Raw genomic sequence first — 25,889 nt, 5'->3', positions numbered from 1 at the left:
ACCCTTAAATTTAGTTTTGTTGGTGTAACCTAATATCTATAATGTTAGGCTTAAATAACATTTTGAACATTTTTTCTCATCTCACCTGCACAAAAACAGATTCAGTGTTCCTCAAAATCAATAAAAACAGTCAAATGCAAACTCAGAATATTATACAAACCTGCAATAATTAAACATGTTAAATAAGAAAAATATAATTTATGTATTTAATCCCATTTTATTAACCGATGTCTTTGCTGCTGACCTTCAATGATCCAATTCAACCACACTAATAAGCAGAAATGACACATTTGTGTTAGTTATTGCTGAATAGTGTTGAACTTTCTTCTCCTGCGTCATATTCTTCATGTGATTAGTTTGAGCTGTGTCCTCTACTGTACACACGTGAATCTACATCTCCTTCAGACTGAGGTGTATTCACTTCACTTTTGGTGTGAAAGGGCTTTTACATTTGTAAAAGAATAACTTTTTTTAATATTAAAAACAAACAAGCAAGCCCTGCCCAGATTTTAAAAGTAACTCAAAAGTAACGCATTACTTTCCATAAAAAGTATCCAAGTAACGCAATATAAAAGTAACTTTCCCCAACACTGCACATAAGTGAATTGTATTATGATAACTCTGCCCGTTCTGTGTGAATAGAGCGTGTGGGGGGTGTTTAGGACCTTTATCGTCTTTGTCTTTCTTCAAGCAGAAGGCGAGCGCCGCGGCGGAGATGACGCCCGCGACGCCCGCGGCTCCAGCAGCAGCAGCGGACTCTGAGCGGCTCTGGTGTCCGCCTCCGCAGCGCCCCGCGGCGGTCAGACTCGCCCAGCTGCTCCGCCGGTTCTCCAGACTCACGCGCCACCTGCTGGCCAGCTGATGGTACTGCATGCGCGACTCCTCGCACGCGACGCTTTTCCTGGACGCTCGCGATCCGCTGGCCACCGGGCTCCGGTTCGGTTCGAGCTCGCAGAGGTTTCGGAAGCGCGAGGCCTCGCCGTGGCCGGTCTGCAGCGCGCGGTGCGGCGACAGACTGCGCGACCTTCGCATCAGGACGCGCGCCGGTACCGACGACAGGAACATCGCGACCGTAACAACAACGGGTTCCGTTAACAGACAAGACGGCGCGTTAAGAGTTCGCGTTCCTGTGATCTCACCGACAACCAGTTTATGGTTTTAATGTCAGTAGGTGAATCAAAGCTCGAGAGCAGAAACGTGTATCCGGTAAACGAAAAACATCCGTGATGCGCGCGGAATCATGGGAAGTGTAGTTTAATAACGTCACCGCCGCCGCGCATGCACGCAGAAAGTTTATTTTACTTGTTTTTATTTTATGTTATTTTATTTTTTGTTGTTGTTTGTTGTTGTTGTATTTTGTTAACATTATTTTATTTTATTTTATTTTATTTTGTCTCATTATTTTATTTTATTTTGAAAGTTGTAATGGTAATACAAATTTTGGACATGCATATATATATATATATATATATATATATATATATATATATATATATATAATATATATAAACCAGTAATTAATTATATTTAACCCATAGAAAATTTTAAAAGTGGTTAGTGTTAGATTTAGGGTTTTATTTTATTTGTATTTATTTTTGTTTAATCAATTAATTAATTACTTAATTTTATTTAATTTATTTATTTTTTAAAGTTGTAGTGGAAATACAACTTTGGATATTCACAATAATGTAAAACAAAACAAAACAAAGACCCCCAAGTCTAGCAAATGAACCAGTATTTATATATATATATATATTATTTATTTATTTATTTATTTATTTTCAAATGAATCAAGTTGATTGACAGTAGATAGATTTTTCTGCTTGAGCTCAAGTTTTGATATTAAATTGTAATATCGTGTTACTAGTAAAGCCTACATTTTATTATATATCATAATACATGACCCTTGCGTGAGATTCATTATATTTTGGGGTTTGAAAATATTGCCCTGATTTAACGCATGAAAACATGGAGCAATTTAAATCATTTTGAATTTGAATTTTCTGTAACATTATAGGTGTTCAGTGCCATTTTATTTATTTATTTATTTAAGGGTAATACATTTTTGGACATGCATATGTATACAATAATATAAAAAAGTTTTCAAATTAACCACAGTTTTTAAATTTTGAGAACTGAGAGACGAAAGATAATTTTTTCTGCTTCAGCTTAGAGTTTGATAATAATATTGTATTATTGTATTATTGTTAAATCACTAGTATTAGGCCCATATATTATTATATATTATGAGCATGACGCGTGTGACCTGCAGGAGGCGCCTAAACTCACAAAATACACGAGCAACACTTTCTCTCTCTGTCATCAGCCAACAGATGAACAAAAGCAGAATATTAATGCAAATATGAATATTAGACTCGCATGCTACTTCATGCCCAATTCATTGTCTTAAGGTTCAGCTGAACTACGTCACTGGACGTTTATGCTGACTTATAAAACACAAGCTGTTTTATTCTTCATCACTAGAATGATTATAGTGCTAAGGGTTAATCTGAACTTCTTATGATCACTATCAGCTGAAAAATCTTTAACAGAATTACATCATTTGATTGCATGGCTGTTTATTTGGACGTTTAATGGAGAAAAGCCCCACAGATGGACATTTAAATGCTGCTATTGACTTTACACAAGAGTCTAAAGTACTGCACGCATGAATTTTCATTTCTGATATTCAGACACGAGTCGAGTTTATGATGGCTGATGTCAGATATGAGAATAACAGTGCATGTAGAGTAAATGTGTGTTTGTCATCAGGTGAGGTGTTTTAGAGATGTTACTGATGTTTCTCTCAGGTAACTGCGGTTTGATGAGAAAAATACAAGCCAGCATCTCCACACCTCAGACTTCCTGTGGTGTGTCTCACATGTTTCCTGCTACATGTATGTCTTTATTATTAAAACATAAATTAGCACAGTTTCATTTAAACACTTGTTTGCTCAATGTGTTTGAATGCACTGGTGTTTTGGTGGATGTTGGGGTTCTCTTTAGCAGGCTCTACACTGTAAATAAATTAAAAAGTTGAGCCAACTTAAAATTTTAAGGCAACCAGCTTCAGCAGATTTTTGAGTTTGCTCAACTTATTTTTGTGGGAGATTCTCAAATTTTTGTTGTATAAACTTAAAACGACAAGTTGAGAAAACTCAAAAATCTGCTGAAGCTGGTTGCCTTAAAATTTTAAGTTGGCTCAAATAGTTTTTTTTTTTACAGTGTGTAACACTAAACTTCTCTTCTTTCAAATGAAATGATCTTTTTTTTAAAGTATTATTTCAATTTTTCAATTTCATTCATTTAATCTACATGCTATTTATTAAAATTAAACATTTGTGAAAATTTATATTTTAAATATTTATTACAATTATATTTATTTAATGTATATTTCTTATAATTAATAATTATAATTCATTAAAATATTGATTTATTATTAATTATTGATTTATTTTTATGTATGACATTTACTATTAAATGCATTTAATAAACAAATAAATATATATTTTTTAATTATTGATGTATTATTGATGTATTAAATGTTCTATTAAGCACATTTAATTAATGTTTATATTATTATTATTATTATTACATTCACCATTAAATACATTTAATAAAATTATCATTTATTTTACAAATATATATTTATTTATTGAAATTATTGATTACATTTGCCTATTAAATTGACTATTAAACGCATTTGATGTTTTTATTTAATAAAATATAGTAGTATCAGTAATAGTCTCAATCTGTAGATCATTAATTCTGTGAATGTGAAATAATAGTCAGAATTTTTTTTTTTATCTATCTATCATCACTTTATATCTCTTTCTCCTACAATATGTCTTAGTAAGATGATATTTGGAAAATTATATTTAGCAAGTGCAAATTCTCCTCAGCACTGAGTTTCATGCATGACTTTGCCTCAATAATGTTAAAATACTAAGTAACTTTATGAAGAATTACTGAAGCCTCATAATTTTCTCGTGTATGATGTTTTGTATGAAGAGTAGGCTAATCTTAATGCAAGATTATTCAGAAGAAGGAAAATCGATAAATGCGGTGGTTATGATGGGAAGTTAATAACACGTCAACGCTGCGCGCGTGCACGAGGGTGGGCGGGGCTCAGCTGTCAGTCAAGCTTGCGCGCTCCCGTTTGCGCTCATCTTTTACACACGCACGCGCACACACGCACGCAGCGGGATGTAACAGCTGCTCACGCGTTTGCGTTTCTTCATCTTCCACGCGCATTAGTAGGCTGCGTCAGTTTACTCGCACGCATCTGGATCTTTAAACCCGCGGAAGCGCATATGTTTGAGCATCAGACGCGAATCCGGATCAGAAACCGCAGAGATTCGGTTCACAGGGAGAAACCACCGGTGCGTTTAACGCGCGTCTCTCTCGCGCTCATCAAAACGCAACGCGCGTCCGATCGCAAGCGTCTGGGAATCCTCAAACTTTAAAAGCGAACTCCTCCGTTAGTTCATCCGGGATCCGGTCTCAGAAGAGGAGGAGGAGGATGATGAAGACGAAGATGTCCGAGGAAGAGGTTCTGATCCCGGATGACCGAGCTTTTAGCCGGTTTAAACACGAGTGTCAATCCGAGGAAGACTGGAGTCTCAACTACAACAAGAACAACATCTGCGTCTGGATCCAGGTTCTGGAGGAGGAGAAGAGCTTACACAGGATCAAGGTGAGCCTGCTGGTCTGAGCTGGTTTCTGCTGGTCTACAGCTTCATGTCAACTTCAGATGATCAACCTGAAATAATAGTCCAAATATAAAGAAATGTGTTTTTGTTGAGTATCATATGTGATACCAGTCATAAGCAGCACAGGTGTATTTGTAGCAATAGCCAACAATGCATTGTATGGGTCAAAATTGTCCATTTTTCTTTTATGTCAAGGCTATGAAGTGAAGATCATGTTCCATGAAGATATTTTGTGAATTTCCTACCGTAAATGTATAAAAACTTCATTTTTGATTAGTAATATGCATTGCTAAGAACTTCATTTGAACAACTTTAAAGGTGATTTTCTCAATATTTAGATTTTTTTGCACCCTCAGATTCCAGATTTTCAAATAGTTGAAGCCAAATATTGTCCGATCATAACAAACCTAAAAAAAATAAAGGTTCCAAAAGGGTGTTTTTGCAGTGATGCCATAGAAGAACCATTTTTGGAACCTTTCAGTGAACAGTTCCCAAAATTACCATTTTGAAGAACATTTTAGAAACCTTTTTCAACTATAAAGAACCTTTTCTGCATTTGAAAGGTTCTGTGGATGTTCAAGGTTCTTCACAGAACCATTGATGCCAATAAAGAACCTTTATTTTTAATAATGAAACTATGGAGGAAAAACCAGCTAAATTTTATTAAAATATATGCAGATGCTGGTATTTATGGGCCAAAAAGCATGAAATTCTGATTGTAATGTAAATCAATGGGATCTTTATAAAAGTGTAGCAGATATTTACGTAAAAAGATGTAAATATCAGTAACTTTCAGGGCTATGGTTTTCAACTAAAACCATTAACATTTTCATTACTTGAGAAAAATAGACCTTAACTGAAATAACATAAAATATTAAAAAGCTATGTAAAAATACTTCATTGAGTAAATAATAATAAAATAAAAATTGTATTGACTTAAAAAAAGAACTAATAAAAATATTAAAAACACAATAAAAAACGCTGAAATGAAAATAGAACGCAATTGAACTAATTTAACACTTGTCACTCTATGTCTCTAATAATATGTCTCAGTAAGATGAGATGGAAATGATCCAAACATATATAATGCAGTGCTGATGGAGAGATGAAGAAGTAAACGGCAGAGTTTTGGTCATGTATAGGGTTAAACAGAAGCGTGAGTGTGTGTTTAGCGGCACATCCGGGTGTGTGACGGCCGAGCAGGTTTATCCAGCAGGTGTTGACGCACATGTACGGGTGTGTTTGCTCTGTAACGGAAACCCAGCAGGATCTCCACGCGTGTGTTTATCTTCTCAGACCGGCGAGAAACCGCTGAAGCGTGAGATTCACGGAGAGTCTGACAGACGTGTCAAGATCCGTTTATCAAGCGCATCCAGACTGGACCGAGGTCAGCTCGGGTTCGCACACTCAAACCGGTGTGCTTCATCTAGAGTTTTCCATCAATACCGGATCTTTGGTGTCTCTGTTTGCTCAAGGTTACGCAGGAATATAGGAGTTCAGGAAGTTCAAAGCCTGCTTGTTCAGGTGTTGGGTTCTCACACCGCTCACCTGTGCTTCACACACACTCGCCCTTTGTTCACAAAATAGGAAGAAATCTACCAAACAAAGAAGCGAAGTTATGCGAGCAGAAGTAAAGCAGGAGCGGGTAAATCAGGTGGAATGATTCTCTGTTTGCAGAGCAGCCAAACCCACGTTCCTCTCGCAGCATCCATCGCTTCTGACGATATCCACCGCAGGCTCTTTTCTTAGATCTGTGTGTCTTTAGGAAAGCAGCTGATAAACGACGCTGTAGAACAGACCTGTGTGTGTGTGTGTGTGTGTGTGTGTGTGTGTGTGTGTTCAGACTGCATGCTTGCTTGTTTTTTCTGCAGAAAGAACAGGAAACATCTCTTTTATGATTATAATACAGGCCTTCATTCTGCATCTCAGAGCATCACACCTGATGAAACACAACCTGATAACCGTAAACATCTCGTGTGTTTGTTAGTGGTGTTTAAGTCAGTCTCTGCAAAGTTTTTATATATATATATATATATATATATATATATATATATATATATTTGTATACAGGTGCATCTCAATAAATTAGAATGTCGTGGAAAAGTTCATTTATTTCAGTAATTCAACTCAAATTGTGAAACTCGTGTATTAAATAAATTCAATGCACACAGACTGAAGTAGTTTAAGTCTTTGGTTCTTTTAATTGTGATGATTTTGGCTCACATTTAACAAAACCCACCAATTCACTCTCAACAAATTAGAATATGGTGACATGCCAATCAGCTAATCATCCAAGCATGTTAACAGAACGTTGAGTGGAAGGAAAAAGATGCACAACCAACCGAGAGAACTGCAGCCTTATGAGGATTGTCAAGCAAAATCCATTCAAGAATTTGGGTGAACTTCACAAGGAATGGACTGAGGCTGGGGTCAAGGCATCAAGAGCCACCACGCACAGACGTGTCGAGGAATTTGGCTACAGTTGTGGTATTCCTCTTGTTAAGCCACTCCTGAACCACAGACAACGTCAGAGGCGTCTTACCTGGGCTAAGGAGAAGAAGAACTGGACTGTTGCCCAGTGGTCCAAAGTCCTCTTTTCAGATGAGAGCAAGTTTTGTATTTCATTTGGAAACCAAGGTCCTAGAGTCTGGAGGAAGGGTGGAGAAGCTCATAGCCCAAGCTGCTTGAAGTCCAGTGTTAAGTTTCCACAGTCTGTGATGATTTGGGGTGCAATGTCATCTGCTGGTGTTGGTCCATTGTGTTTTTTGAAAACCAAAGTCACTGCACCCGTTTACCAAGACATTTTAGAGCACTTCATGCTTCCTTCTGCTGACCAGCTTTTTAAAGATGCTGATTTCATTTTCCAGCAGGACTTGGCACCTGCCCACACTGCCAAAAGCACCAAAAGTTGGTTAAATGACCATGGTGTTGGTGTGCTTGACTGCAAACTCACCAGACCTGAACCCCAGAGAGAATCTATGTACAAATCCACTGTCAAAGAAACCTGGGCTTCCAGACCACCTCAGCAGTGCCACAAGCTGATCACCTCCATGCCACGCCGAACTGAGGCAGTAATTAAAGCAAAAGGAGCCCCTACCAAGTATTGAGTACATATACAGTAAATGAACATACTTTCCAGAAGGCCAACAATTCTAATTTGTTGAGAGTGAATTGCTGGGTTTGTTAAATGTGAGCCAAAATCATCACAATTAAAAGAACCAAAGACTTAAACTACTTCAGTCTGTGTGCATTGAATTTATTTAATACACGAGTTTCAACTCAGATTTACATTCAAAGACTTCAGGTGTTTTCTGATGTAAGGTATCATCTTTTTTGTCCCATCCTTTATGATTTTCACTGTCAATCATTTCATTTTCTGATTCAATCCTTCATTTAATTACAGTTTTCAATCCAGAAACTTTGCAAAAGTTGGTATTAACCTATTAATATTATGTAGCTCGTCTACATTTCTCCGGTTTATATTCCAGTTTAAAGCAGGTCAGGCAGCAGGGGATTTTCAGGCTGATTTTCAGTTCCAGAATCGGTGCTGAAACCAAAAAAAAAATGAATTGAAGAGATTCTTTAGTCAAACACCAGCGTCTCTTTCAGATCACAGATACGGTGCCAGTTTGGAGTTTCAGTCGTCTCTAATATCATTAGTGACTTAAAATCTTTTAATTTCCAGTGAAAACTGACCCTCGTCATTGTTTGTGTTTCTGTGGGAGAAAGAATCTGCTGAATCAACTATAAAATCTGCATTCATTTCACACAACAAGTGTGTGTGTGTGTGTGTGTGTGTGAGTGAGTGAGTGAGTGGGAGTGAGAGAGTGAGTGTGTGTGTGTGTGTGTGTGTGTGTGTGTGTGTGTGTGTGTGTGTGTGTGTGTGTGTGTGTGTGAGTGAGTGTGTGTGTGTGTGTGTGTGTGTGTGTGTGTGAGAGTGTGTGTGTGTGTGTGTGTGCGCGCCTGTGTGTGTGAGAGAGAGTGAGTGTGTGTGTGTGTGTGTGTGTGTGTGTGTGTGTGTGTGTGAGAGAGTGTGTGTGTGTGTGTGTGTGTGTGCGCGCCTGTGTGTGTGTGAGAGAGTGAGTGTGTGTGTGTGTGTGTGTGTGTGTGTGTGTGTGTGTGTGCGCGCCTGTGTGTGTGTGAGAGAGTGAGTGTGTGTGTGTGTGTGTGTGCGCGCCTGTGTGTACCTGTTTTTCTATTCAGGTGGGGACTTAAACCTGAACACACACAGACTCATGGGGACTCATGTCACGGGTAAACAAGCTAATAAATCACACAGAATGGAGTTTTTGAAAATCTAAAAATGGCTGTAGTCTCCTGTAAGGGGTAGGTTTAGGTGTAGGGTTGGTGTAGGACGATAGAATATACGGTCTGTACAGCAGAGAAACCATTACGCCTATGGAGAGTCCCCACAAGGATAGCAAACCAGACATGTGTGTATATGTGTGTGTGTGCTGACTTGTGTTCCTGTGGTGGAAACCGCAGTAAAGCATAATAACACAAAATGCTGAAGTGTGAGAAATACTCTATAGCCTGCAGGCAAAAGGCCAGAGAGAACAAGAGCGAGCGAGATTGATTCAGTGAATAAATATACTCTCTCTCATATGCACAGGATATGTGCAGTGATCTTTTGTGAAGAGATAAATATTAATAATGCCATCATCATCATCATTATTATTATTATTATTAGTAGTAGTAGTAATAGTAGTATAGCATTAGTATTGGTAGTGAACATTATAATCAGGTTATGTCTGTTACAATCATGAAATTTATGACACGGGATTAATTTTCATACAAATGTGGTTGAATTTGGCAGAGTAAGATTAAAATATACATCTTAAAGAAACAGTTCATCCAGAAATGATCATCCTGTCGTCATTTGCTTGACCTCATGTTGTTACACACCTGTATGACTTTAATTCTTCTTTTAATTTAATTCTTTAATTCTTATTTTGAGGATTGTTGAGAACCAAATAACTTCGACCCCATTGACTTTCATTGTATGGACAAAAAACCTTTCTGAGACATTTCTCTGAATATCGCCTTTTGTGTTCCACAAAAGAAAGACGTAAACTAAACTCTTAACTTCAACTACAACCATAAAAAAAGTTTAGTTACTTGGAATAAAAAACTTTAAATAAAAATAAAATAGAATATTTAAAAACATATTTTTTCAGGTTGTTGCCAGTTCTACAAAAAAAATATATATATATATATATTTTTTTATGAACAAAATCACCTAAACATTAATTAAAATTAAAATGAATTAAAATTAAAATAATTAAACAATTCAAAAATATTTCAAACAGTTAAATAATTTAAAATAGTTATAAAAACTGTAATAGTATCTAAGTGATATTAAATAACATGACATGAGTGCGAGTAAATGATGACAAAATGATCATTTTTGGTGAACTGTCCCTTTAAGACGACAAAACTGCATTTGTCTCATTTTTTAAATATTTTCTGACAAAATGCATGGCATACTGCTGCCTGAAATCAAGCTTGTTTCTAGAAGTGTCTGCTGCGGTTCATTTCAGATCTTCTTAACATGTAGATTGGCCGTCATTTTCTAAAGGTTCAGCATCTGCCTTTATTGACCAGTCATGGAGAAAGAAAACTAATGATGTGATAAATGAAGTCCTAATGAGAATAGAGGAGTAATGTGTGTGTGTGTGAGTGATAAAACGCCACCGTCCCTCGTGATCAGTGTGTGTTGTTCCTCATGTCTCTCTGGAGGAACGACGCTTCTCTCGGGACTCAAACCATCTCACACAGAACCAACCGTTATCAAACATGCACAACAGACGCTTGAAATGTTCCAGAATCAAAATTAACTCAAAATTAATTCACCGATCCTGGACTCTGAATGACGTTCAGTCCTCATTTACTTTGTTGTATATAAAAGAACAGGGTTAACATTCAGCTGAAGCAGGTTTGGATTGACATGAGGGTGAGAAAATGATGAAAAATCAAAAGTATGAATATTTCTAATAGTTTAGTTTAATACTAATTAATACTTTTTAGGAAAACGGTCTCTTTCAGTGAAGCTCATGGTATAAAACGGTATAAAAATCAAAGTTTTGAAAATAAAAAACAAAACAAAAAAAATTCTCTCTCTCTCTCTCTCTATATATATGTATATATATATGTATATATTAGTGCTGTCAAAAGATTAATCATGATTAATTGCATCCAAAATAAGTTTTTGTTAACATAATATATGTGTGTTTTGTGTATATTTATGTATATATAAATACACACATGCAGTATATATTTTGAAAATATTTACACGTTTATACATTCATATATATATATATATATATATATATATATATATATATATATATATATATATATATATAAAACTAATACTATTACTACTATATACTGTATATGTTACTTTATTTATTATTATATTACTATAGTGTGTGTGTGTGTTAATTTGCTATATTATCTAATTTTTCTGTCAATTAAATGTACAAAAGACCTTATTTAAAACGTATTATATATATATATATATATATATATATATATATATATATATATATATATATATATATATATACACAGGTGCTGGTCATATAATTAGAATATCATCAAAAGTTGATTTATTTCACTAATTCCATTCAAAAGTGAAACTTGTATATTATATTCATTCATTACACACAGACTGATATATTTCAAATGTTTATTTCTTTTAATTTTGATGATTATAACTGACAACTAAGGAAAATCCCAAATTCAGTATCTCAGAAAATTAGAATATTACTTAAGACCAATACAAAGAAAGGATTTTAGAAATCTTGGCCAACTGAAAAGTATGAAAATGAAAAGTATGAGCATGTACAGCACTCAATACTTAGTTGGGGCTCCTTTGCCTGAATTACTGCAGCAATGCGGCGTGGCATGGAGTCGATCAGTCTGTGGCACTGCTCAGGTGTTATGAGAGCCCAGGTTGCTCTGATAGTGGCCTTCAGCTCATCTGCATTGTTGGGTCTGGTGTCTCTCATCTTCCTCTTGACAATACTCCATAGATTCTCTCTGGGGTTCAGGTCAGGCTAGTTTGCTGGCCAATCAAGCACAGTAACACTATGGTCATTGAACCAGCTTTTGGTACCTTTGGCAGTGTGGGCAGGTGCCAAGTCCTGCTGGAAAATGAAATCAGCATCTCCATAAAGCTTGTCAACAGAAGGAAGCATGAAGTGCTCTAAAATTTCCTGGTAGATGGCTGCGTTGACTGTGGACTTCAGAAAACACAGTGGACCAACACCAGCAGATGACAGAGTATTTGAATCAGCTTTGCTTGACTGTATTCTCAAGCTTGCGGTCATCCCTGTTGCTTGTGCACCTTTTCCTACCCAAATTCTTCCTTCCAGTCAACTTTGCATTTAATATGCTTTGATACAGCACTCTGTAAACAGCCACACCTTTCAGTAATGACCTTCTGTGACTTACCCTCTTTGTGGAGGGTGTCAATGTTCATCTTCTGGATCATTGCCAAGTCAGCAGTCTTCCCCATTATTGTGGTTTCAAAGAACAAGAGATACCCAGAATTTATACTGTAGGGATGGTCATTAATTCAAACTCAAATGTAAATATTCTAATATTTTGAGATACTGATTTTTGACTTTCATGAGCTGTAAGCTCTAATCATCAAAATTAAAAGAAATAAACATTTGAAATATATCAGTCTGTGTGTAATGAATGAATATAATATACAAGTTTCACTTTTTAATGGAATTAGTGAAATAAATCAACTTTTGATGATATTCTAATTATATGACCAGCACCTGTATATTATATATAATAATTTTTTTTTTTTTTTTTTTTTTTTAATACCGGTATTATATTTTTATATATTAACATTTTTTCACAAAGTCATGTATTTACCATATATAACTTATTTATTTTTATTTTTTATTATGATGTAAATTAATTTTTCTGTTGTATAGAGAATAAATAATAAACTGTTTGTGTGTGTATACATGTATGTAATAGTAAATAAAATTGTTAAAATGGATATTAATTATAACCAGCTGTATATAAAAACAATAGAAGTCTAGTGCAGTGCAGTGTCTACATTTGTGTGTGTGTTTGATATGGATCTTACTGAGATGTGTGCAGTGGTGTTTGTTAAAGGGCGTCTCATCTGTGAAACATCCAGACGTTCTTCAGCTCTGAGTGTCTCAGTACAGCTGATAATGCTTTTATTTGCATTATATACAGCAGTAGTTTGAGTATTGCTTATCGTCAGGAGCTTCAGGCAAATGTTTTCTGCAGAAACTCCTTTGAGAGAGTCACAGAGTGAAGCTGGCGGTGGATTCGCTGCATTAAAATCCCTTCTGCTGCTGGTTTACGGCTTGTTTTCTGCTCATTAGCAGGTGAAACAAACACAACGATCACAGAAAGAGAGATCGGAGATCGTGTGTGTGTGTCTTGATAATGAAAGAATAGATGTCAGTAAAGAACACACAACTGCAGGCATTAAATAATGCGCTGCAAACCAAAACACACACACACACACACACACACACACACACACACACACACACACACACACACACACACACACACATACACATACATACATATGAGTGTGCAGCATGTGGGTGGCTGTAGATGTCAGATTCTCCAAAAAGCTGTTGGGCTTCCCCCGAACCACACACACACACACAAACACAGACACACACACACACACACTTACAATCTGTCCTCCTACTCGTGATGTTGGGCTCCAGTAGAGCTTCAGGAAATCCCAGTCAAGTGTTTTAGTCCTTCTGCCTCTCTCACCACAGACTGACCAGCGCTGAGCTCATTAATGATCATGTTTGCTGCTGTAGATGATTTCATTTATTTATTTCAAAATCATGTTTAACCGTTTAATAACTAAGAACTACACTCGCAGTAATCCTAAACCAATCAGAGAAACAGGAACTATAATAACCTAAATATTTTATAACATTTTATAAATGTGTAAATATTTATTTGAATTTTGTATTTATATGGTGAATGCTCAGTTTTTATACATTTTGTGCATTTTTATGCAAGTCAGTAGAATATTATATTGCATCATTGTTTATAATTCATGTCAATGTTTTGATCTCTGGTTAATCCTTAAAATCTGTTTGTGCTTCACTGTTATTTTAGCATTACTTAAATACAATTATAGTTTTAATCAATGTTTTGAATTAGCTTCTATTTATATACTTTGTTTTTATAGACTGTAAGTTTTTAGTACTTTTAAAAAAAAACTATTACGAGGTATAATTAACTTAAACAAGTATTATAAATAAAAATGTAAAAACATAAGTTTTTCATCCAATAATTATATTTTATTTTATTTCAGCTTTATTTCACACACATTAACAAAAATGGTTTAGTAGGTTAATTTTAGTTAACGAGAATAACCCTGTTTGTAACCGCTGTGAGGCTGTTCTGTATAAATCTTCACAGCATTTTTATATGATAATCATTTTTGTTTCAGTACTTTTCCTCTGTAAGTGAGTTTTGGAGGACTTTAGTGTGTGGTTTCTGTGCCTACAGCTGTTTTTCATTGGTTCTCTCGTTCTTGTCGTCGCTCTAGAAAACATAAGTTCTTTTGAGATGAGATCTACTTTAATGTCCCGGTTTAATAATTCACAGATCACTTCAGATTCAGAGTAACTGCAGCCTCGTTTCACCTGATGTAGGTCATTAGTTACAGGCGTGTGTTTCGCTTTTAGGGTCACGGACGCTTGAATTATCACAGAATGTGTGTCGAGCTTCATTTACAGCTTTTATTTTATGACACGGTCATGAATATGATCTGCTACTTCACAAGTATATCTCAGATGTTTGAACAGTACTGTACTGAATATTGGTCCATTTCCAGGAGGAGAAAAACATCCAGAGATATTTACATTTTAAATATTTGTTTTGTCACTTCTGACTAGTGTTATTTCAGTATCGTTTGAAATGTTATATATATATTGTTAGTATTTTGAATTATTTTTATCTTTTGTTTTTCACTTTCATTTTAAAGTATTTGTTGATTTTGTCATTTTTAGCTGTTTTTGTTTTTAAAATGTCTTTAAAATTAAAGTGAAAATAGAATAATAAAAATTAATAATCTATAAAGTTTTATTAATTTTTTTTAAATGTTTATAATTTTTTGGTTTTAGTTTTATTATTAGCTGTCTTACTACTTCAAATTCAACTAAACTTTAATTTTTAATTTTTTTTAATTTTCCGTTTTAATTTTAGTTAAAGTCTTAGTAATTTAATTTTATATTTTTGTCATTTTTATTAGGTTTTGGGATTTATTGTTCATTTTTATTTGAGTTTTAGTTATTTTAGTACATTGTTAAACTAAATAAGAAATGTTGCCTTGGCAACTAGTGGAAAAAGTTTGTTTATATTTTATAATTTTATTCATGTATTTTTATTAATTTTTTAAATGTAATTACATTTTTAAATTTTATTTAAAGCAATTAAATTTATGTTTTTAGTTTTTCTGACTGTTTCTTGTTGACACTTTATGGCCTGTAATGCATTCTGGGTAACGTAGTTCTTCTGCTCTCTCCTCAGTGTCGAATGCTGTGTAAGGACATCCCAGCTGAGACCATGTACGATGTGCTCCACGACATCGAGTATCGGCGAAAGTGGGACGCAAATGTCATCGAGACATTCGACATCGGCAAACTGACGGTCAACGCAGATGTGGGCTATTACTCCTGTAAGTTCTGCCACTGCAGAATTAGCCTTTAAATATCAAAATATGCAATTTACTTTGTGTTCATGCTAAGTGTTCATACTTTTTAGGGAAGTGTCCTAAACCGCTGAAGAACCGTGATGTCATCACCCTGCGCTCCTGGCTGCCGATGGGCAACGATTACATCATCATGAACTACTCCATCAAACACGCTGTGAGTGACGCTGTGTTAGTTTAGTCTATTATAGTTTTTGTTAATAGTTTGAATTAGGTTTCATTTTATATGTCCTGTTATCTCTTTAATTTTAATTAAAGTCTTAGTATTTTAGTTTTTTAAATCTATCTTTGTAGTTCTGTTTAATTAGTAACTATTTAATTAGTTTAATAACAAATAATAACCATAGCTAATAAATAAAAAGCTAATAAATATTTGTATTTAAATTAAATGTAGGCAAGACATTACAGGTGAATAAAGTAATATATATTAATTGATATCATCATATTATATTTATTTATCATTACTTTCCCCATTTGACTGATCACAGTAAATTAAGACAAATGTTTATGTTTTCTGAAATGTGCTAATATGCAAATTAAATCTTATGATTAAATCTAGGTTCAAAATTCTTGTTTGATTTTAGAGTTGAAGGTTTTTACTGTGGGGATTTTGAATTTCTCTCCATAAATTAGAAAATACTGTCAATAGAAAAAAAAAAAGTTTTTTTGCTGTTTTAGGAATAAAATATTGTATAAACTGAGATGAATCATATATAAACAAACCCTTCTATAAAAACCTTCAGATTATAGATAGGAATAAAACTCTAAGTGTTGGTGTCTGTAAGTGCTGCTGAAGTGTAGGAAAAACTCTCAGCCTTTATAGATTTGCATTTTCGCCATGTTTTTAGGAATAAACTGTTGTAAAAAATCAATGTGAATGAGATATAAACAAACCCCTCAGTAAAAGCCTTCAGAATATAGAGAGGAATAAAACTCTAAGTTTTGGTGTTTGTAAGTGCTGCTGAAGTGGAGAAACAAACTCTTAAAGATAAGGTGTATTTTTTGGATGTTTTCTTTCATCTAGTCTGAAATAAGACATGTTATGGAAACAAAACTGACCAAAATCTCAAAATTGACCAGTGCATGCTGGTTTTGTCTGTAGGGTCTTGCCTTATAATGTATAGATGTAAAAGCAAAATAAATAAATAATAAAAATAAATAAAGTGATTAAATCTTGTATTTGTTTACAATATTTGAAATATTTGTTTACAATATGAACATTAAGTGACATCAGAGAACTGTGATCGTGCAAATATGTTGTTAAATTATTGAAATGAAGGTGAAATCTGAGGGAAAGTGTGTTTGCTGAAAGTTTGGGAATCGCTGTGCTGTTCTGCTCATGACTGAGTGTGAAGCGCTGCATTGATTCTTCTGGACGGTCAGCGTGCAGCACTGACGTGTGTTTGTGTGACCGTCAGGACAGTAATGATTCTGCTGCTAACGATCTGCTGATCATTACTAACGATGTGATGATAGTCTGTGTTCACAGTGACACGCTCCAGCTGTTGTAGTGATGCTATACAGATGTGTTTGTGTGTCAAGTCACCATTACTTTACAACCCAGATTGTGTCAAAGCAGCTTTACAGTATTAAACAGGGAAATAGTGTGCTGTTGTCCTCTGGCCAGACGAGACCAGCAGTTTAATTCCATGCTGCAGCAGAGTCAGATTGTGCAGAGGACTCATCTTGTCCCGATGGCCGTCTAGGAGACAAGGTCTTCCAGATGAGATGGTCACTGCAGATTCAGTCCGTATCCAGATCAGATGGTGGATCAGGACTGAGAGATGACCTCTACAGCCCTGAACATCAGCAGAGATCAGGACACTTAGATGAGCCCCAGAGACAGATCCCCAGTGAAGACCCTGTCTCCTAGACAGCCATCGGGACAAGACCACAGGAACCAGATGAGTCCTCTGCACAATCTGACTCTGCTGCAGCATGGAATTAAACTGCTGGTTCGTGTGTGTGTGTGTGTGTGTGTGTGTGTGTGTGAGTGAGTGTGTGAATATGAGTGTGTGTGTACCTGTTTTTCTATTCAGGTGGGGACTTAAACCTGAATACACACAGACTCATGGGGACTCGTGTCACGGTGAAACAAGCTAATAATCTCTAGTCACATGATCAGACTGGTGTGCTGCAGCTCCGCACTGCATTGATCTCTGTGTCATCACTGAGAGAGAGAGAGACGTGTCTTATCTCCTGTTCTTCTCATTACACACACACACACAGAGAGAGAGAGGCCAGAGTGTCATTTTGATCATTATGGGATGTAGAATGGGAGCTTATAATGTTCCCATAACCATTGTGATGCTATACTGAGTGTCATTTCAGTTTGATCTTGATGTGTTTATAGATTGATTGATTGATTGTGTGTGTTTCAGAAATATCCTCCTAAGAAGGATCTGGTGCGAGCCGTTTCCATCCAGACGGGATACCTGATCCAACGCACCGGCCCCACCAGCTGCACCTTAACATACCTGGCACAGGTGGACCCGAAAGGTGACACACACACACATTAATAATTAATTTTTTATATTTAATTCTTTTATACTTAACATTATTTTATACTTTATTTTTTATTTACATTTTATTTTTCTGTAATTTTATTTTTATTTACTTTGTTGAGTGGTTGCTCAGATCAGTGTGATCTACAGCCCTGAATCAAACCGTCTGTTCTAAGCTCGATCTTTCTTTGTGTCTCTCTCAGGTTCTCTTCCCAAGTGGGTTGTTAACAAGTCTTCCCATTTCTTGGCTCCTAAAGTGAGTAAAGCGCACTAGTTCACTCCATCCTTACACTGGTTTATTCTTACACTCCTACACTTTTCATCTGTTCTTCATCCCTAACAGAATTAACCCTGAAAACACGGAATGGCAGACGTGCATGTGTGTGTGTGTGTGTGCGTGCATGCGTGTGTATGTACACACATTGAAGTAGGTCATCAGTTTTCCCAGGAAACATCACAGAGTGAAAGAACAGATGAGTGATTGATTGATTGATTGATAAAGAGACACTGAGTGACAAAAGAACCTGTGAAATATTAAACACTGACATCATGAACAGTCATTTCTAAAGCATCACTGCAGTTCTAAAGAATCATACAGTCAGACATTAATGCAGGATATTCAGATTTGGTAAATAAAGTTTCAGGGCAATTGAAATGATTTGAAAAGAACAGGAGAAGACTGCAGAAGTGAAGCGACAGACGATACAAACAAACATTCTGAGACGTCAGTGAGACAAAGAGCTGCACTGTGTCTAAATGTGTTTCTGTGATTGAATTACTGTAGAGATTGTGTGTGTGTGTGTGTCTGGATGGATGAACACAAACACTAATCCGTTTCAGCCCTCCTTTAATTTAGAGGCTCATCAGACATAGGACTATGGCATACAGACAAAAAATTATATCTCAATATTTTTAGGAATTTTACTGATAACTTGAGTTTTTTTTTTTTTTGCTTATTTAGGTCTGTTTAGACTCAAGTAATTTTTCTTAATAAAAAAGTGTAATTTGTATTATTATTATTATTATTAATTAAATAAAAACTTTAGTCGTAATTTTTTATTATTATTTGAATGTATTTTTCTGTTTGTTGTAGTCGTGTTTCATAATGTTTTCATAATTATTTCAATATTTGTTTGTTTTAACTACTTTTAGAATTATTGAATCTAATTTTCCATTATTTTATATTTTTCCATTGCTTGTTTTTGTATTTATTTTTATATAAATATCACTTTTATTTATATTTATTTATAGAATAGTAATAAAAATATTTTGCATTTTTAAAATTTATTTAAAATTTAATTTTGTTTTAATATTTATTGTGATCATGTTTTATCATTTATTTTTAACAATTTTGTTTTAAATTCTTTGTTTTAATCTACTTTTATTGTTTTATTTAATCTAAATTTCCATTGTTTATTTTAAATTTTACCCATATTTTTAAATATCACTTATTTTAATATAAAGTTTTACTATATAATTTTAATTTAAAAAATTATTTATTATATATTTTTTATTTAAAATGCAATTATTTAATTTTAATATTTATTGTAACAATGTTTTATAACATGTTGTGTGTGTCTCAGGCGATGAAGCGCATCAGTAAAGCGTGTCTTCGGTATCCCGAGTGGAAGCAGAAGCACAGTCCGGGTTTTAAGCCGTGGTTGTTCCCGGAGCAGAACCAGCTCTCCAGCATCCCGCTGTCCGAACTCTCCATCCAACACGCTGAATCACTGGAGAACATCGACGAGAGTTCACTCAGCGAGAGCAAAGACGAGCGCGCTGAGCACAGCGACGACGAGGGGAACAACTGACACACACACACACACACACACACACACATATATACACACACACACAGCCCATTGAAGTGCTAAATCCAGATTATGATTAATTTGGTTACACAGATGTAAATGATTTTGAGTTATGGTTATGATTTCTGACCCCTGACCTTATGTATGCATGCAGTTTTTCTCTAGACCCACAGCGCCGACGTCGATCTGCTGTACGGCACTAGAGTTCAATGAATGAATGAATGTAGTAACGAAGAATTAAAAACAAATTACTGCCTGTGTTTTTGGAGCTCTGCCATGTGTCTTCTGTTTATTATAACAAAACCTGCCAGAGAAAGAGTCGGCAGCAAAACTAAAGTTATTTTAGTGAGAACCTGGGGGAAAATGACTCGTTCTAAACCGGCAGATCAAGTTATTGTGAAGAATGTTGTATGTATACAGTTTGCAAAATAGTAATTTTCTCTCAATATAAAAGACAAATCACAAATATCTCTTTAATAAATTAGTTTCTTTAAAATAAACCAATAATTAAAAAATATAATTATATTTCTCCTAAGACAAAGTTTTAAAATTGTGCAGGAACTCAATATAAACTCTAACGTTTCTCATCATGTTCTCTATATCTACATCCACTTTAGTTTATATCTCTATATTCCTGATGAATGGTAACTTATTTGTGCCTGTTTTGATTTCTACTAATGAATTTAAGGAAACATTTGAGGAAAGTTTATAATTGTGCAAGAGCTTTCTAAGTTACACTGGAGGTCAAAAGTTTATAATAATTAAGATTTTTTTAATGTTTTTGAAAAGTCTCTTCTGCTCACCAAGGCTGCTGGAGTAGAAACTATTTTCACTCAGAAACTTCACAAATAATTAAAAAGAAATGGCAAGTAGCACATTAAAATAATCAAGATTTTTTTTTGTAAAAATGTACTCCAATAATCTTTGCTTTATATACAGTCATGGCCAAAAATATTGGCACCCTTGGTAAATATGATCAAAGGCGGCTGTGAAAATTAATCTGCATTGTTAATCCTTTTAATATTTTATTAAAAAAATGCACAAAAATCTAACGTTTCATTGGATAATAAGAATTTAAAATGGGGGGAAATATCATTATGAAATAAATGTTTTTCTCTAATACACATTGGCCATAATTAACGGCACCCTTTTATTCAATACTTTTTGAAACCTCCATTTGCCAGTTTAACAGCTCTAAATGTTCTCCTATAATGCCTGATGAGGTTAGAGAACACCTGACAAGAGATCAGAGACCATTCCTTCATCCAGAATCACTCCAGACCCTTTAGATTCACAGCTTCTTCTCTTCAGGTCACTCATGTTCTACAGGGTTCAGGTCAGAGGACTGGAATGGCCAGCAGAAGCTTGGTTTTGTGCTCAGTGACCCATGTTTGTGTTGTTTTTGAGGTTTGTGTTTGGATTATTGTACGGTTGGAAGATCCAAACATGGCCCATTATAAGATTTCTAACAGAGTCAGTCACTTATTGATTTTTTATCTGTTGGTATTTGATAGAATCCATGATGCCATGCGTCTAAACATGATGTCCAGGACCTCCAGCAGAAATATAGGCCCACAACATCAAAAATACAGCAGTATATTTCATTGTACACATGGGGTACTTTTTAAACCCATCTTGAGTGTTTGCTGCTAAAAAGCTCATGTTTTAGTTTCATCTGACCATAGAAGTCAGTCCCATTTGAAGTTCCAGTCGTGTCTGATAACTGAATATGCTGGAGTTTGTTGTTGGATGAGCGAGGAGAATTTCTCTTGAAACCCTCCCAAACAACATGTGCCGATGTAGCCGCTGTTTGACCATTTTTTTTTTTAAGGTTTTCTGACCCCGAGACTCAACTATTTTCTGCAGTTCTCCAGCTGTGGTCCTTGGAGAGTGTTTAGCCGCTCAAACTCTCCTCCTCACCGTGCATTAGGACGATATAGACACACGTCCTCTTCCAGGCAGTTTCCTAACATTTTATGTTGATTGGAAATTCTTAATTATTGCCCTGATGCTGGAAATGGGAATTTTCACTGCTCCAGCTCTTTTCTTAAAGCCACTTCACTAATTTGTGAAGCTCAATTATCTTTTGCTGCACATCAGAACTATATTCTTTGGTTTTTCTCATTGTGATGATGATTAAGGAATTTGGGCTTTGTTTTCCCTCCTATTTATATTTCTGTGAAACAGGAAGCCATGGCTGGATAATTTCATGTTCATAATCACCCTGGAGAGCTCAACATTGTGAATATGAATGGGAATATTCTTCAGAGATATTTTACTCACAAGAATTTCTAGGGGTGCCAATAATTGTGCCCAACATGTATTTGAGAAAAATATTTATTTCATAATGATATTTCCCCCCATTTTAAATTCTTATTATCCAATGAAAGGTTAGATTTTTGTGATTTTTTTAAATAAAAGATCAAAACCATTAACAATGCAGATTAATTTTCACAGCCTTCTTTGATCATATTTACATATATATAGCATTAAAGTAAATAAATTCTACATGTTAAAATAACAGTGTTACAACAGTATCAAACTCAAGCAAATGTTATATTTGTGCTTCATTGACTCATCTGTCTGTCTCTGTATCTCATTCTGTCCATCTTGTCAGTGTCAGAGACTCATTATCAGTGTGAAAGGAGACAGTAATGAGATCTGATCATGCTGACAGTGAAGAGATCAATCTGACACACACACACACACACACACACACAAGTCAGAAGTACTAGTTTGTTTTCTGCCTTAAACCTGAAACTATGTGAGATCCTCAGTGGTGGATTGTATTTTATTTCTTTGGCAATGTGTGTGTGTTGTGTGAGTGTGTGTGTGTACCTGGCATTTATCACGTTATAGGGAACAAATGTCCCTACAAGGACAGTAATACCAGTAAATTTTGACCTTGTACGGACATTTTTTAGGTCCCCATGAGGAAACAAGCTTAGTCATACAGAGTGAGGTTTTTTTTTGAAAATCTAAAAATGCACAAAGTTTCCTGTAAGGGGTAGCGTTAGGTGTAGGGCAATAGAAAATACGGTTTGTACAGTATAAAAACCATTACACCTATGGAGAGTCCCTACAAAAATGGAAACCAGTGTGTGTGTGTGTGAACTGACTTTTTATCTGTAAAATTGACTGTTTACTGTCGTCCTCTTTTTAAAGCTGCTCTACAGCAGAATTGAATTTTGTTTACATTATCGACACTATTTTCCTGTTTAACACTCTAAAGCTGCTTTGACACGATCTATAGAAGTGCTGTAGAAGTGAAGGTGACTCGACTTGACTGTGTGTGTGTGTGTGTGTGTGTGTTTATCACTTCCTGTTATTTTAGATGTCAGTTGTAAAGCCACGTGGACAGTACAGTAAAACCACAAGAAAGTGTGTGTCATGTGACCATATATGGCCATTCTCGGTACCATGTTATCATTAGTTTGTCCATAATCCATAATAATGCTTCCTCCGGTGAAAAAGAGCATCTCCTGTAGTCTCTCGCAACAAAATCCTATCATCTTCTATCATCTGATCGTGGTTGTATCTCTTTATTAGTGCTACAGGATCTTAGCGCTGCGTTCAACACAATCGACCACAACATTCTTTTGAATAGACTAGAAAACTTTGTTGGCATTAGTGGAAGTGCCTTAGCATGGTTCAAATCGTACTTATCTGACCGCCATCAGTTCGTAGCAGTGAATGAAGAGGTATCCTATCGATCACAAGTGCAGTATGGAGTACCTCAAGGCTCAGTACTAGGGCCGTTACTTTTCACGCTTTATATGTTACCCTTGGGAGATATTATCAGGAGACATGGTGTTAGCTTTCACTGTTATGCTGATGATACTTAGCTCTATATTTCTTCGCAAATTGAGAAACTAACGGAATGCATAGTCGATATAAAAACTGGATGACGGTAATTTTTACTGCTAAATTCTGAAAAACAGGTGTTAATTATCGGACCTAAAACCCCACATGTAATAACCTAGAACATTATCTAACACTTGACGGCTGCTCTGTCAATTCTTCTTCATCAGTCAGGAACCTAGGTGTGCTGTTCGATAGCAATCTGTCATTTGAAAGCCATGTTTCTAGCATCTGTAAAACTGCATTTTTCATCTCAAAACATATCTAAATTGCGACCTATGCTCTCAACGTCAAATGCAGAAATGTTAATTCATGCGTTTATGACCTCAAGGTTAGACTATTGTAATGCATTATTGGGTGGTTGTTCTGCACGCTTGATCAACAAACTCCAGTTGGTCCAAAATGCAGCAGCTAGAGTCCTTACTAGAACCAGGAAATATGACCATATTAGCCCGGTTCTGTCAACACTGCACTGGCTCCCTATCAAGCATCGGATAGATTTTAAAATCTTGTTAATTACTTATAAAGCCCTGAATGGTTTAGCTCCTCAGTACTTGAGCGAGCTCTTATCGCATTATAGTCCTCCACGTCCACTGCGTTCTCAAAACTCTGGCCGTCTGATAATACCTAGAATATCAAAATCGACTGCGGGCGGCAGATCCTATTCCTATTTAGCACCCAAACTCTGGAACAGTCTACCTAACACTGTTCGGGAGGCAGACACACTCTGTCAGTTTAAATCTAGATTAAAGACCCATCTCTTTAGCCTGGCTTACACATAACACACTAATACACTTCTATTATTCAAATCCGTTAAAGGATTGTTAGGCTGCATTAATTAGATCAACCGGAACCGGGAACACTCCCCATAACACACGATGTGCTCGTTACATCGTAAGTTGAATGGCATCTACGCTAATATTTGTCTGTTTCTTTCCTATTCTGTTTCTCAGTCCGTATCCGATCAGATGGTGGATCAGCACCAAGAGATGATGTCTACAGCCCTGATCGTCAGCGGAGACCAGGACACCCAGATGAGCCCCAGAGACAGATCCCCAGTGAAGACCTCGATTAAATACAATAAAACTAAAAATATAACAAAATAACTAAAATATAATAAAATACCTAACTACATAATACTACTATTGTTAGAAATTGCAACAAAATTAGAATAGAAATATAAACTTTTGAACTGCGGGTTTCGTCTGGTCAGAGGAGAACTGACCCCCGACTGAGCCTGGTTTCTCCCAAGGTTTTTTCCTCCATTCTGTCTCGGAGGGAGTTTTGGTTCCTTGCCGCTGTCGCCTCTGGCTTGCTCAGTTGGGGACACTTCATTTCTAGCGATTATCGTCGATTTGATTGCACAGATACTATTTAAACTAAACTGAGCTAGACAATGACATCTCTGAATTCAATAATGAAATGCCTTTAACTGAAAATTGAGTGTTTAATCTTATCATTATACATTACTGACACTCTATCCTCCAATTTGATACTGTTAAGTGCTTTGACACAATCTGTATTGTAAAAGCGCTATATAAATAAAGGTGACTTGACTTGACTTGTTTAGAGCTGTTTTGGCTTGTAAACAGTACTTGATCTGTGCAGATTTCTCTCCTGATTCAGACCAGAACACTTGTTCACTGGAGGAAGCGTTATTATGGACTTGTATTTTAGATAAAAACGTCTTAATGCTGGATGTGTCTCAGCTTTTGTCTTCTCCAGATGTTAACTGATGGACTGGAGTGCTGTGGATTATTGTGATGTTTTTATCAGACTCTCATTCTGACGGCACCCATTCACTGCAGAGCATCCATTGCTGAGACACTGATGCAGAGACACATTTCTACAAACCTGATGAAGAAACACACTCATCTACATCTCGGATCATCTGAGGGGGAATACATTCTCATTGTTTGGCTGAACTATTGATTTGACAATTATCTGGTGAAGACTCCAAGCGCACAAATCCTGATTCAAATCAACACGAATCACTGAATATTCAGTTATCTGGTGATTCGCCTCTAAAGGAAGCGTTCAGTCGCACACACACACACACACACACACAAACAGATGATGTGAGCTGTTAAAGCGCCCACACTAGGCATTCGAGCCGCTCGGCTGCTAGACTCTGAGTCACTTTCGTCCTACACTATAGTCATACTTTATATCTCTTTATGAAAAAAATCAGCTGACAATTAACCATTTCAGTGCAGCCTCCGGACAGTCTCGCAGTATAAATGATGTCTAC

General features: G+C 35.8%; 2 protein-coding genes across 2 annotated transcripts in view; one reads left to right on the top strand and one right to left on the bottom strand.

Moving 5' to 3' along the window:
- Positions 1-1,238, bottom strand: part of clpb (ClpB family mitochondrial disaggregase) — a 44,902-nt gene extending 43,664 nt beyond the window's left edge. The window contains exon 1 of the mRNA XM_058799615.1: positions 666-1,238. Coding sequence (XP_058655598.1) covers positions 666-1,065 — 400 coding nt within the window. The 5' untranslated portion in view covers positions 1,066-1,238. The remainder of the gene's footprint in view (positions 1-665) is intronic.
- Positions 1,239-4,162: 2,924 nt separating this feature from the next.
- stard10 (StAR-related lipid transfer (START) domain containing 10) lies at positions 4,163-20,125 on the top strand. Its single transcript, XM_058799616.1, has 6 exons — positions 4,163-4,696; positions 15,282-15,429; positions 15,516-15,619; positions 17,844-17,961; positions 18,170-18,222; positions 19,550-20,125. The coding sequence occupies exons 1-6, from the start codon at positions 4,523-4,525 to the stop codon at positions 19,775-19,777; spliced, it is 825 nt and encodes a 274-aa protein (XP_058655599.1). The 5' UTR covers positions 4,163-4,522; the 3' UTR covers positions 19,778-20,125.
- Positions 20,126-25,889: the final 5,764 nt, after the last annotated feature.

Source organism: Onychostoma macrolepis, chromosome 15 (genome assembly GCF_012432095.1).
Source record: "Onychostoma macrolepis isolate SWU-2019 chromosome 15, ASM1243209v1, whole genome shotgun sequence".
In the NCBI taxonomy this organism is placed as follows: domain Eukaryota; kingdom Metazoa; phylum Chordata; class Actinopteri; order Cypriniformes; family Cyprinidae; genus Onychostoma; species Onychostoma macrolepis.
This window is presented reverse-complemented; position numbering and strand designations above follow the sequence as displayed.

Bases quoted from the DNA above. Each gene is read 5' to 3' on its own strand.
- stard10 (XM_058799616.1), top strand. From the start codon at position 4,523: ATGATGAAGACGAAGATGTCCGAGGAAGAGGTTCTGATCCCGGATGAC. The intron at 15,430-15,515 runs GTAAGTTCTGCC...CATACTTTTTAG, and splicing joins AGATGTGGGCTATTACTCCT to GGAAGTGTCCTAAACCGCTG. The intron at 17,962-18,169 runs GTGACACACACA...TGTCTCTCTCAG, and splicing joins GGCACAGGTGGACCCGAAAG to GTTCTCTTCCCAAGTGGGTT.